This window comes from Coenobita brevimanus, chromosome 43, assembly GCF_032717465.1.
Source record: "Coenobita brevimanus isolate Jiangsu-jjx chromosome 43, ASM3271746v2, whole genome shotgun sequence".
NCBI lineage: Eukaryota > Metazoa > Arthropoda > Malacostraca > Decapoda > Coenobitidae > Coenobita > Coenobita brevimanus.
Window position 1 is genome coordinate 25,486,972 of NC_136996.1, and position 13,379 is coordinate 25,500,350.

At 41.3% G+C, this 13,379-nt stretch overlaps 1 protein-coding gene across 1 annotated transcript in view; it reads right to left on the bottom strand.

Moving 5' to 3' along the window:
* Positions 1-13,379, bottom strand: part of LOC145397750 (uncharacterized) — a 241,050-nt gene that overhangs the window by 76,521 nt on the left and 151,150 nt on the right. The window contains exon 2 of the mRNA XM_080270772.1: positions 2,684-2,861. Within this exon, the coding sequence (XP_080126898.1) occupies positions 2,684-2,859 (176 nt within the window). The 5' untranslated portion in view covers positions 2,860-2,861. The remainder of the gene's footprint in view (positions 1-2,683; positions 2,862-13,379) is intronic.

Sequence of the window (13,379 nt, forward strand, 5' to 3'; positions counted from 1 at the left end):
GGTTGTAGCAACTTGAGAATATTATGAAGAGATAAAATATTAAACAGTTTATTATGGAAGACACTTGATGGGTTCCTTGGCCAAGCACCGGCAACATAAGCCCCTTTTACATTAATAAATAATATGTCATCTCGTTTTCTCTATCGTGTTCTGAACCCCGACCGATGCTTATATGATGTCCAGAAGATTTTTGTTTTTCAAAATGGTGGAATTAGGTAAAACGTTCAGAGTTTCCTCACTATCGGGCAATTGTCCTAAACCTGTAGTCCGTATTGCAGCATCAAGAAATACCTACGGAAAAGACGTCACCATACTGAAGGGGTTAATGGCACGTGAGCAACGGAGTCAGTGCTGAACAAATGTTTCTGTTTTCGCAGCAAATGATAACGTGACAATAAAACCACAGATTGTCTTGTAGGTACCATACGATGATAAATTATCTTTAAATGAGGTGAAAAATACGAAGCAGTTAAACATCCTGAAAAATTCATCCATAATATATCAACTGGGCACGACCATATCTCTCCTATAATTCTAAGCATATGTCACTGACAAACTTTTTTCTTTTAATAAAACCTGGAGGTAGATGTTATTCAGTCTTGTCATGGGCAGCTGCCTAATGTACCCCGTTTCTTGCAGAAAAGTAATAAGAATTTAACCACACATTGCAACACAATTTACTTCAATATTATGCAAACTGTTGAGTTTATAAAATGCATATAACAATATCATTCCTTGACAAGCAAAAGATTATGATATCCAATCAGCACTGTTCCATTATAGTTAAGTGGACCTCAGTTTATTTCTAGCATCATCTTCAGTCTCTTTCCCATCTAGTGCTGGGGTGAGATAGGATCCAGAAGCAGTGAAGGAGAAGGAACAACACGGGGATAACCGTCAACAGCTGCTGCCATTCACACACATTTAAAGTTGGAATCCTGTCTCCACATCACAGGCCAAACCATCAGCACATTTTTTTTTTCCTTTTAGCTACATTTCACATACATCTGTCATACAAAGTCAATCCGCTGACTATCATGTTAAAAATGGGATGCCAGAGAGTTGTCATGTGCATCTCCGAATATAGCAACCTCATCCAACCAACCCGATCTCCTGTCAAGTCCCCAGGCTCATCAACTTCACACCTCTCACACATTCATTTGCCATGTCCTCATATTTTGACAATGGGATATTTGAAAATCATATTCAGTTTGTTGGATCCATACATACCTTTTGATGGTTGTGCAATGGGTGATATTATAATAAATGGAAAAACATGTGACCGGCCGCAAGCAATTAACGGAGTGCCTCAAGCATCAGCTCTCCTATTAATAATTTTCACTCTTTATACATCATCAGCTGTAAAACCTTAACTGTGCATTACCTGTTTTCCATTATACTGTATTTCGACTAATGTCAGACGATTATTCAACGCTCGAGATAATCCTAGAGTTCTCCCCTCCCCCCCGAAAAAAATAGAAACTATCAAAATATCACAGTTAACGCTTGGAAAGGAACTAAAGAAAACTGTATTACATTTCACTTTACTGCTGTCGAAATCAAATCACAAAAACTTCCTGCAGTCAACACGTAAAAAAAAATTAACTTGTTCCTCGAAAACAGGAGGTACAACAATTACCGAAAATATTTATGAATCCATCCATAAGAATTTAGAGTTTAGAAAAATAGAGTGAAATCGGTAAGTTAACGTTGGTGAAAATAAAAAGCCACTCTTTTACGTGATAAGAATATCAAATCCTACAACTCAGGGAGGTCAATTTCATTTCATTCTTGCAGCTGACAAGTGGTTTTACTGAACATATATGAGCATTTATTTTTTTCTCATGTAAAAAAAAAATGAGTCATAGGTCAGAATCTTGAAAAAAGGAAATGCTCTTTTACAGGAAAAAATGAGCTCTCTATACACATTTCCGTTAATCTTCTCTCATTCATCTGTTCGCGTGTTTACCTGTCTGTTTGTCTCTCTATCAAACGATCTTGTCTATTTATCTATCTATTCATCTATCCCTCTATTCACCCAATCGCCAACAGCAAGGGTTGGGTACATTTATCTATTATCCCAGTACATTTATCAATTCCTCAGCATTTCTACCCACTTTCAATCATTTATCCCTCCTTATTTCTACTCGTCTATTAATCTACCTATTAAATTATCCCGTCTTTTTATCTCTCTGTCGTTTATTCCTCTATACATCTATCCTTATACCTTCCATCACCTGTCCATCTGTATGTCTACCTGCCTATCTATCCCTCTGTCTACATTCCAGTCCAGAGGAAAGAGTGACTCGGTTATGTATTTACCTGTCTCTTCCTCTGTCCACTTACCTTCTATCATCTATCCATTCATGTATCTACCTATCTATCTATCCATCCATCCACTCACTTGTCAAGAGAGATGAGTGGGTATTTTTATTGGTCAGTACTTATATCCGGTAAACTTCCATCTGTCTACCTGTCACTCCATCCATCAGTCCCACATTTATTCATACATTCATCTGCCATCTATCCATCAACCCACACACCTACCCAGAAGCAAAGAGTAAACCATTTGTACCTCTATACATCTATCCACTTACCTTCCACCATCTATCCATGCATATATCTATCCGCCCATCTATCCATCCATATATCTACTCAACCATCTATCCATCTATCCACTCACCTGTCCAAGGGGATGGTTGAGTCGTTGGGTAGGTCTGGCGGTAGGATGGGCCCCAGGTGAGGGTGGGCTAGGGGGTCGGGGTGGGGGTGTGCGGGGTTGGGGGGCAGGGACAGGCACCAAGCGGCCGGCACCACGCACCCCCAGGCCAATAGCACCGCGATTCGCACCACCACCATCACTGTGTGGGAGAGAGAGAGAGAGAGAGGGGGAGTTAGTGGGGGTGAGTTGGGGGTTTGTGGGGGGGTGAAAAAGAAGGGGAGAAATAGAGGGTTTGTGAGTGTGTATATGTGGGTGGGAAGGAGGGTTTGTAGGTGTGTATATGTGGGTGGAAGGGAGGGTTTGTGAGTGTGTATATGTGGGTGGGAAGGAGGGTTTGTGAGTGTGTATATGTGGGTGGAAGGGAGGGTTTGTGAGTGTGTATATGTGGGTGGGAGGGATGGTTTGTGAGTGCGTATATGTGGGTGTGAGGGAGGGTTTGTGAGTTTGTGTGGGGGAAGGATGGTTTGTGTGTGTGTGTGTGTGTGTGTGTGTGTGTGTGTGTGTGTGAGAGAGAGAGAGAGAGAGAGAGAGAGAGAGAGAGAGAGAGAGAGAGAAAGAGAGAGAGAGAGTATTAATAGTATTCTAATTATAAAATTGATACTAATTTCGTTTACATCCTTTAATATGCAGGGTGAAGTGAGATAATATTAGCAAGGATCTGCTGATATTTTTGTACTGTATTTATCTTTTTACCTGTCCATTTCTTCCTCATGGTCTCTCTCTCTATCTAACTCTCCTTACGTCACTATCATTTCTCAATCTCCATCTATCTTTCACCTATCTATTTCTTCCTTTCTCCCTCTATCTCTCTCTGTCTATCTGATTATCTTTATTTCGCTATCTATCTTTTCTCCATCTCTACATTTCGCCTATCTATTTCTTCCTCTCTATCTGTCTCTATCCATCTAACTCTCCTTGTTTCTCTGTCTATCTTTTCTTCATCTCTACCTTTCCACCCGTCCATATGTTTATTTCTCCTATTGTGTATCTAAGTCTCCATGTATATCTCCCTGTCTATTTATTAGTTTCACCTCCTGTATTAATCTTTCTATTTGTTCATATAATTCTCCTCTCTGTCTATCGTTCTATCTATCTCTTTATTACAAGGCTCCATTACTTGAGGAGGAGTATATCGATAAAAAGGACTACAAGGCATGCATCCCTACTCAGCAACGACCACTTCTCCCAAAACACAGCTCCCTTCCTAAACACTCTCCCACATTGATCCATTGGTGTTGTTCTGCCCCTCCTTCTACCAGTCCCTGCTCCCCGTGCTACACTGGCCTCCCTAGTATACTGTATATTTCCGCCTTGTTTCGGAACGTTTATCTCGGTCTGTCTCTGCTCCGTCTTCAAGTTACGGTCCTGCTTTAAGGCTGGTTATACAATAATGGCATGTGTTATTGAGTCAGTGGGCACTCAGTTGGCAGTTCTGCTATGTGAATCATCGGGAACTAAGTTTTGGATGATGATGATGATGATGATGATGATGATGATGATGATGGTTGGGGGAATGTGAGTGCGAGGGGGAGGTGATCATATTATACTATAATATAGTCACTTCATTCAAATGGATACAACTCGTGCATATATAAACACCTGTGTATTTAAGTGTTGTATGATTATATTATATAAGCACCTATATATCTGGAATATATATATATATATATATATATATATATATATATATATATATATATATATATATATATATATATATATATATATAAATGCGCGCGCACACCTTTCCTTCTCCCTCCCTTAACCCATTTACAACAATTTCCCTCGATTTTTTCGCTTCACCTATTTTCATTTTATATTTTCTGCGTTTTTCTGGTTAGTGTAGGAAATTGAGGCGATATATAAGATTGGAGGGACGCCAGGGACACCAAAACTAATAACAAGTGCAGGGAAATGAAACAGGGCCATAGCACGACACGGCCCAGCCACCACCATACCCGATTACTCTAACAGGATGCAGCCAGGCAGTGATGAGAGGGAGAACACTTAAGAAACTATACTCTGTTCACCTTAACTAAGCGTAAAATTGTCATCTCCCTGTCTTCCATGCTGAGATATAACAAGAAGTTTACACGATTATGGGGCTAGCCACGAAGAAGTGGTGTGGAAAAGATGCAGTTCCATAGTAAGTCTTATTCTGCTACTGAACGAAGGGAAACAGGCTGCTAAAGGACGAAAATCATATCCAAGTAAGACATTATACTATTTGTGTGTAAGGTACTAAACAATATGTAACGCGATAATAACAAGAGAATAACAGAAGACATGGGAATAAGAGGAGATAAGCACAAAAGAATAAAAGAAAATTTGTGTAATAAATAATGACAGTATTGGGACTCTTAGGAAAAGCAGACCAGAGGTAAATATGCAATACAGATAGATAGATACATAGATAAAGAGCTAGACTGTGAGACAGATATTTGGTGACAGGGATATAGGCTGAGATGTAGCTACATGGACACACTGATGGCTAAGTACTAAAAGGCAGATACAGATAAGAATAGAAGACATAACTTAGGTAGGCGCATAGACAGAGTGATAGACAGGTAGGTAGGTAGGTAGGTAGGTAGGTAGGTAGGTAGGTGGGTAGATTGGTAGGTAGGTAGGTAGGTAGGTAGGTGGGTAGATAGGTAGGTAGGTAGGTAGGGAGAGAGAGAGAGAGAGAGAGAGAGAGAGAGAGAGAGAGAGAGAGAACTTTGACATTTTCACCAGCCTCTCCCCCACACAGCCCATTCACATGCTACCACCAGCATCTGCTCTGAGTCAGTGAGTTTGGGTGCACCAACCATGAGTCTGCAAGTCTCGGTCAGCATCAACTATGAGTCAGCAGATTTGGAACAGCACTCAATTAGTCAGGAGCTCTGTATCAGCACCATCCATGAGTCGGCACCTTTGGGTCAGCACCATCCTTAAGCCAGCGTCATTTATGAGTTTGTACACTTAAGTCAGCATTATTTATGAGTTTATACACCTAAGTCAGCACCATTCTGAGCCAACTTCTTCGATTCAATACAATCCATGAGTCAGCACATTTGATTTAACATCGTCCTAAGTCAGCATACGTCACCACAACCCATGTGTCAGCACTTCAGTCAGCACCATCCCTGAATTAATATATCTGAGTGAACATCTCTTCCAAATGAGCACTCCTCAACAGCAACTTATATCAATACCACGCCTCTCCCCACAGCCAATAACAGCACCACTCAGTGAGTCAGTACCTGGCATACCCCCAGAGTCAGCACAGGACATCCCGCCTCAGCATCAGCGGGGCCTCTCTCTGACAGCACACACCTCTATCCTTAAATCTCTATCTCACCCTTTGTTAATTTTTTTCTAATTTGTATTTCTGTTTCTATTTATATCTTTTTTTTTAATCTATGTATCTATCTATCCATCTATCTGTCTGCCTGTCTGGCTGTACATATCTCTCATTTTACCTATATCTCTGTACATATGTTTTTGTTTCCTTATCTCTGTCTGTCTATGCACCTATCTCTCTGTTGATTTGTATTTGTTTGTCTGTCTTTTGTATTCCTTTTCATCTACCGTTTTATGTCTATAGTTAACTCGCTCCCTCAGTTACCCATTCTCTCTCTCTCTCTCTCTCTCTCTCTCTCTCTCTCTCTCTCTCTCTCTCACACACACACACACACACACACACACACTCACACACACACACACAGCAGTACACAACTCTCCACTTTACAGAATCAATTTTTTTCCTCTCGTAAAATCACGAACTGGGCTTTGGGGAAGTGTGGCAGACAGAGGCGACTGGAAACAATTATTCGCCCTCTATAACGCCATATTGTTGCACAGAAAGGAATGTGGAGGGGTGTGGCGGGTGCTGTGTGGAGGGGTGTGGATGAAATATTTTGGAGAATGTGGGAGGGTGTGGTGTTGTAGGGTGTGTGGGATGTGGGAGAAATATTTAGGAGTGTGTGATATATTTGGGAGAACATGGAAGGGTATGGAGGTGTAGTGAAATGTATGGGATGTGGGTGTTATATGTGAGAGAATGTGGAAGGATGTGGGGATGTAGCAAGGTGTGTGGGATGTGGGTGAAATATTTGAGAGAAAAGAGTTGGCAGAAGAGATATGGATAACGTTTCAAGCGTAGTGTCGTTTGGTGCTTGTGTGATGCTGGAAAACTGGGAGGTGTATGAAAAGGGAACAGATATTGTAGGAGAAACGTGGAAGAGTGTGGGAGGGTGTGGAGAGTTTGGAGGGGTACGGTATGAAGTGGAGTGGTAGATGGTATGAGAAATCTAGGAGAGTGCTGGAGAGTCGGGATGGGTTTGCTCGGAGCGTGAGAAAGTAGGAGAGATGTGGGGAGAGCAGACAGGCTAGGAAGGATGTGGGAGGGAGGTGGGAGATATATAGATGATTTGAAAAATGTATGGGTGGGAGTTGGAAAAGTGTGTGAGAGGTGTGAGTTGTGGGAGTAATGTGGGAAAGATACGAATTAGCATGTGAAATGTGGAATGTGGGTATGAGAGGTGTCGGAGGGATGTAGGGAGTGACATGAGATGCGGATAGGTATGAATGGGTGTGAGAGAGGTGTAATTACGTCCGACTGAATGGGAATATGTGTATGGGTACAAGAGATGCGAGTGTTTGTGTATGAGTAATGGAGAGGTGTGGGGTGTCTGGGTGGTGGTTGTTAGCGAAAGAAGTGTGTGGGGGGGCGGGGGGCGTGTGCTAGTTTGTTCGTTTGTTCGTGGAAGAAGAGAGGTGTGTGGGAGTAAGACATAAGCGTGAGGTGCAAGTAAGAGGATATGTTGGAAATGTAAATAAAGGGCGTTTATGTGACTGCATATATATATATATATATATATATATATATATATATATATATATATATATATATATATATATATATATATATATATATATATATATATATAAAATGCAAGAAAGAAGGAACCAAAGGCCAGAAGCCCGCAAACCGTTCCGTCCACGACAAAACAAAAACAATACAAAAGAGAGCCAAATTCAAGATCCGTTCATTTCAAGATGCCTGGACACACTGCGTTTGAAAGACTGGAGATCATAGGATGATGGAAGTACATACAGAGGAAGACAGTTCCAGAGTTTACCTGTTGCATAAATGAAGGACTGGGAGTAACGGTTAACTCTTGCATTAGAGTTGGACAGAAAAGGGATGAGAGTTTGTTGCTAGACGGGTGCTATGCACCCGTCGTAGATATGGAGAGATGCAAGCAGACAGTTCAGAGGAGCAGTGACCATTGAAGTAGCGATAGAAAAGAGATAAAGCTGCAACAGTGCGGCGAAGCGACAGAGGTTGAAGGGAGCCAGTAAGAGGAGAGTTGATGAGACGAAAAGCCTTTGACTCCACCCTATTGAGAAGAGCAGTATGTGGGGAGCCTCCCCACACATGAGAGTTGTACTCTAAACAGGGGCGAATAAAACCCGTGCATAAAGTCAACAACCGTGCAGGGGTAATATATATATATATATATATATATATATATATATATATATATATACAGCTTGTGAGGGAGGGAGGGTGGACGTAAAAGATGCTAAAAATAAATACATTGTAAGGTGCAATTCGTTTTATTAATGTGAAGTAGCTCAAATTAGCCCCTTATTTAATAGCTGGAACTTATTTTATGAAAATGACTGAGTGAATGACTGATTGGTAACTGACCGATTGACTGACTGACACTTCCGGGCTGTGTGACTGACTGAACAACACTGGTCTCATTGTTTTATATAATTACCCTTGTGTTCGTAGTAACCTCCCGGTTTCTCATGATTTCAGTTTGAACTCCAGTTGCTCCAGAGCTAAGTTCCCTCTGTTCATTCTTAATCAAAACTCTCACTCTCTCATAAATATCAGAGGACACTTTGACGCACTTAGATTCCTGTGACTCACTCTCAGCTGAATAAAATCGTCTGGGTTGCTAGAATAAAATACTAAACTTTTCCCGACCATGAGTGTTGAATATCTGAACAACGGTAACGCACACTAAGCTGAATGAAACCGTCTGATGTTTTCTGGGGTAGAATGCTGGAGTTGTCGCCGCCCTGAGAAGGTGAAAGTATCCAATAATACCTCTCTCACACTCAGCCGCCTCCCATCTGCCTTCACGTGATCAGCAGCACCCCCATCCCCCAGTCCTTCTCTCCGTCAGCACACGGTCAGCAACCCTGAGTCAGCACCGTCCCCTCTAGCCCTACCTCACTCTCATCTTCCACTTGTACAAGCCATTTCATTCGTAATTTCATTATCATTATTATCATCATCATTATCATCATCTCCATTTTTACGGTTACCATCATCTTACTTTTCACAATCCTCATCATCATCATCGCAAGTTCATCCGCCTATCTATTAATCAGTCCATTTTGTTATCTACTCATCCATTCATCACTGCACCCACATATTCAGCCGCCCATCCGTTTATCCACCCACGTATCCACCTCTCCACCCAGTCATCTATCTCTTCACCGGGGAAGTGGTGGCTTATTGGATTAGGGCGCCGTGAACGTGAGGCTGTAGGCTCTGGTATACGATGAGCCTTTGCATCCCATGAGGCGGCACTGATATAACACAGTGGTGCAGCTGCCCGGGTACACGAACGTCCATCAGCCATCAGCTCCCTCCCTATCAACCCAAAAAATTTGGTTTGGTGGAGTGTAGGAGGACAACTTTAGCCCGCAGTCCACTGAGTTCACACTTCAGTTGAACCTGAATATACTGCTATTACTACTACAACTATTACTACCTCTTTTACAACTATTACTTCTATTATTAACACTTCTACTGTCCTTATCAGGCCAGATGATTTTATTCTGCTTGCATCCCACCACCACTACGGGGGACGCGTAGCACCCGTTTAGTAACAAATTCTCATCCCTTTTCTGTCCAGCACTTTAATGCATGAGTAACCCATTACTCCTAATCCTTCATGTATGCAACAGATCCGCTCTGGAACTGTCTCCCTCTGTCTATATTTCCTGCTGCCTATGATTTCCAGTCTTTCAAACGCAGTGTCCTGACATCTCGAAATGAACGGACCTTGAATCTGGCTCTCTATTATCTTGTTTTTTATTTTCTTTAAGGAACAATAATGCGTGCTCCTGGCCTTTGGTTCTTTCCTCCTCGCATAAAAAAAAAAAAAAAAAAATCAGCTTACTCGCGAATATTCGTGCTGGAAGGGTAATATATATATATATATATATATATATATATATATATATATATATATATATATATATATATATATATATATATATATATATATATGTGTGTGTGTGTGTGTGTCGATAAGTTGGATTTGGAGGATGGTATACGTTTATTGATATCTGGTCGACAGGACGGAATGCATTATCAGGGAGTAGGATTGTTGCTGGGTTGTAAGGCAAATAAGGCTTTATGTGAGTGGGATCCTATAGATGAGCGATTGTTATACGCACGGTTTAAATCAAATCATGGCAACATCAGTCTGTTTGTGTGTTATGCACCTACTAATGATGCACTCGATGAAAGGAAAGACACATTTTATGAAAAGTTTCAAGAAGGAGTAGGAAGGGTACCTAGACATGATGTTTTGATCTGCGTTGGAGACTTTAATGCAGTAATGAGCTGTTCAAATGAGGGATTTGAGGCATGTATGGGTAAGATGGGAGTTGGTAGTAGGATGAGTGAAAACGGAGTGAGGTTTGGAAGCTTCTGTCTAGCAAATGACTTAGTCATCGGGGGCACACTCTTTCAGCATTGCAATATACACAAGACAACTTGGGTGTCGCCGTGTGGAAAATATAAAAATCAGATTGATCACATCGCTATCAGTAGGAGGCATAGAAGTTCTCTGCTAGATGTTTATGTTAAACGGGGAGCGGATATTGGTAGTGACCATCAACTCAGCATTGCAAAAGTAAGGTTTAAACTTAAAAATCAGAAGAAGGAAAAATCTGGTGTTGGTAGATACGATATTGTTAGGCTTAGAAGGGAAGGAAGAGAAAAGGAGGAATTCAGATTAGAATGCAGAAATAGGTTTTTGGTGTTGGAAACGTTGGAAGAGGGGGAGAGAAGTGTAGATGAGATGTGGGAGGATGTGAACAAAGTTTTGCATGAGACTGCTGAATGTACGATTGGAAGGAGACATAGATTCAGGAGAAAGAAATGGATATAGGAGGAAACGTGGGATATGATAAAAAAGAGAGGTGAGGCTAAATTGAGGAGTGAGATGCAATGCGTTGATGAACGAGAGATTGAATTAGCAAGAGCTGCGTACTGGAGTTTGAATTCAGAAGTAAGAAGGTTAGCTAGGAGAGATAAAAGAAGATGTGTGGATGAAAAGGTTGCAGAGACTGAAATCTTAATAAACAAAAATGATGGACAGAGTCAAAGAATAGCATATGAATCGATTAGAGAACTGAGTGGTAATGCAGGTAAACGCAAGGAAATACCAGTTAGAGACAGGGAAGGAAATTTATTGACCAAAGATGGAGATATTAAAAACAGATGGAAAGAGCATTTTGAGACAGTTCTTAATAGACCAATACCACCAGAAGAGGATATACCGTCTGCTCAGGAAGATTTAAATATAGAAACAGGAGAGTTGAGGCTTGCAGAAGTGGAGAAAGCAGTAAAACAGTTAAAGAATAATAAGGCGCCAGGGGAGGATGGTTTATTTCCGGAAATGTTTAAAGTGGAGGGGGATAGATTAATAATGATCTTGACCAAGCTATTCAATAAGATATGGGTGACAGGGTTACTACCGTCAGTTTGGAAGAATGGTGTAATTGTTAAAGTTCCGAAGAAGGGAGACCTGAGTGAATGTGGTAATTGGAGGGGAATCTCTTTGTCACCGATAGCTTTGCAAGTTTTCAGTAGAGTGTTGTTAAATAGGTTGGAGCCGGTGGTTGAGGGTATTCTGAGGGATGAACAGGCTGGTTTTAGAAAGGGACGTGGTTGCAATGATCAGATCTTTATAGTTAGGCATTTGATGCAGCAAGTTAATGAAATGAGAGTACCGTTAAGTCTTTGTTTTGTTGATTTTGAAAAGGCTTTTGATAGTGTTTCGAGAGAGACTATGGGGAAGATCATGAGACATTATGGAATACCAGAGGAGTTTGTGAGGGTCATTATGAACATGCATGAGGACACATTTTGTAAAGTGATGGTTGATGGTTGTCTGAGTGATTCGTTTGAAGTCAAGTCCGGAGTAATTCAAGGTGGTGTTCTGTCGCCTTTACTATTTATATTGGTCATTGATTACATTATGAAACGCGTTGGAACAGAAACCGGTGCAGGTATACTTTGGGGAGAGAACAGGAAACTTTTGGATTTAGATTATGCAGATGATATAGTTTTGATTTGTGATGGGCCAGAAGAGATGCAGAGAGTGTTGGACTGTTTGGTGAGTGAAGGTCGCAAGGTGGGTTTGGTTATTAATTGTGGAAAAACTGAAATAATCAATATGAATATGGAAAATGCGCAGGAATGTGTAATTGGAGGTATGGTTGTAAAGCAATTTGATAGGTTTAAATATTTAGGTACTTATTTGGCCAAGGATGGTTCTTTGAACTTTGAATTCGAGGAAAGGTTAAAGAAGGCTAATCAGGCAATGGGAATGCTTAAAAATATTTGGAATAATAACAATTTCTCTGTGCATACAAAAATCAAACTTTATAAGGTAATGGTTAGGAGTATCTTAATTTATGGACACGAGTCTTGGTACAGCACAGTGACTATGGAAAATAAATTCTTGGTGTTTGAAAATAAAGCACTTAGAAGAATATTAGGAGTTAAGTGGTGGGAAAGGATACCAAATAGTAGAATTAGAGAAATAACGGGAGTGCAGCCGATCGATGAATATGTTAGATTCTCACGATGGAAGTGGCTAGGACATGTGTATAGGAGACAGGGAATAGTACGAGGTACACCGGGGTGGGTGGCACTTGGTAGGAGAGGTAGAGGAAGGCCAAAGGAGACGTGGGTGAGGACAATGAGACGGGAAGCTGGAGATGAGTGTTGGGGAGATCTTGAGGAGTTAGCACAAGATAGGATGTGGTGGTGTGAGTTCATCGAGGCCCTATGCATCCCCGAGGGTGCCACAGGAAATGATTGATTGATTGATATATATATATAATTCATAAACCCTTCCACTATTAGAAATTGTTCGTGCCTTGAGAAAAGTCTGGTTGTCACCTGATTCAGAGAGAGAGAGAGAGACGTTACCATACTGAAGGGGATTAAATGGCTCTGGGCGGCCCCCCTCTGCACCCCATCATTGTTAGGCAGCGACCAGACCACGTGCCTGCTGGCGCGTGCGGGAGTCCTGCATCACCGAAACCCGTGGACGTTCCTGCCTGCACCCACCCGCCTCCAGTAAGTATTGGGTGTGGATACAGTCTGAAATATATCCACCCAGCTATCCATCTACTCACCAATTAATCCATTTGTCCACTCAATTATCCACCCGGTTATTTATTTATCCACACATCTTTCCACCAGTCATCCTCGTATCCACCTCTTCATTGACCCAGTTATCCACCTGTCCACCTATTTATCCACCCAGCCATCCATCCCTCCACCCATTTATTCATCTACCTTTCTCTGTCCACCCATTTATTCACCCAGCTATGCAACATTCCA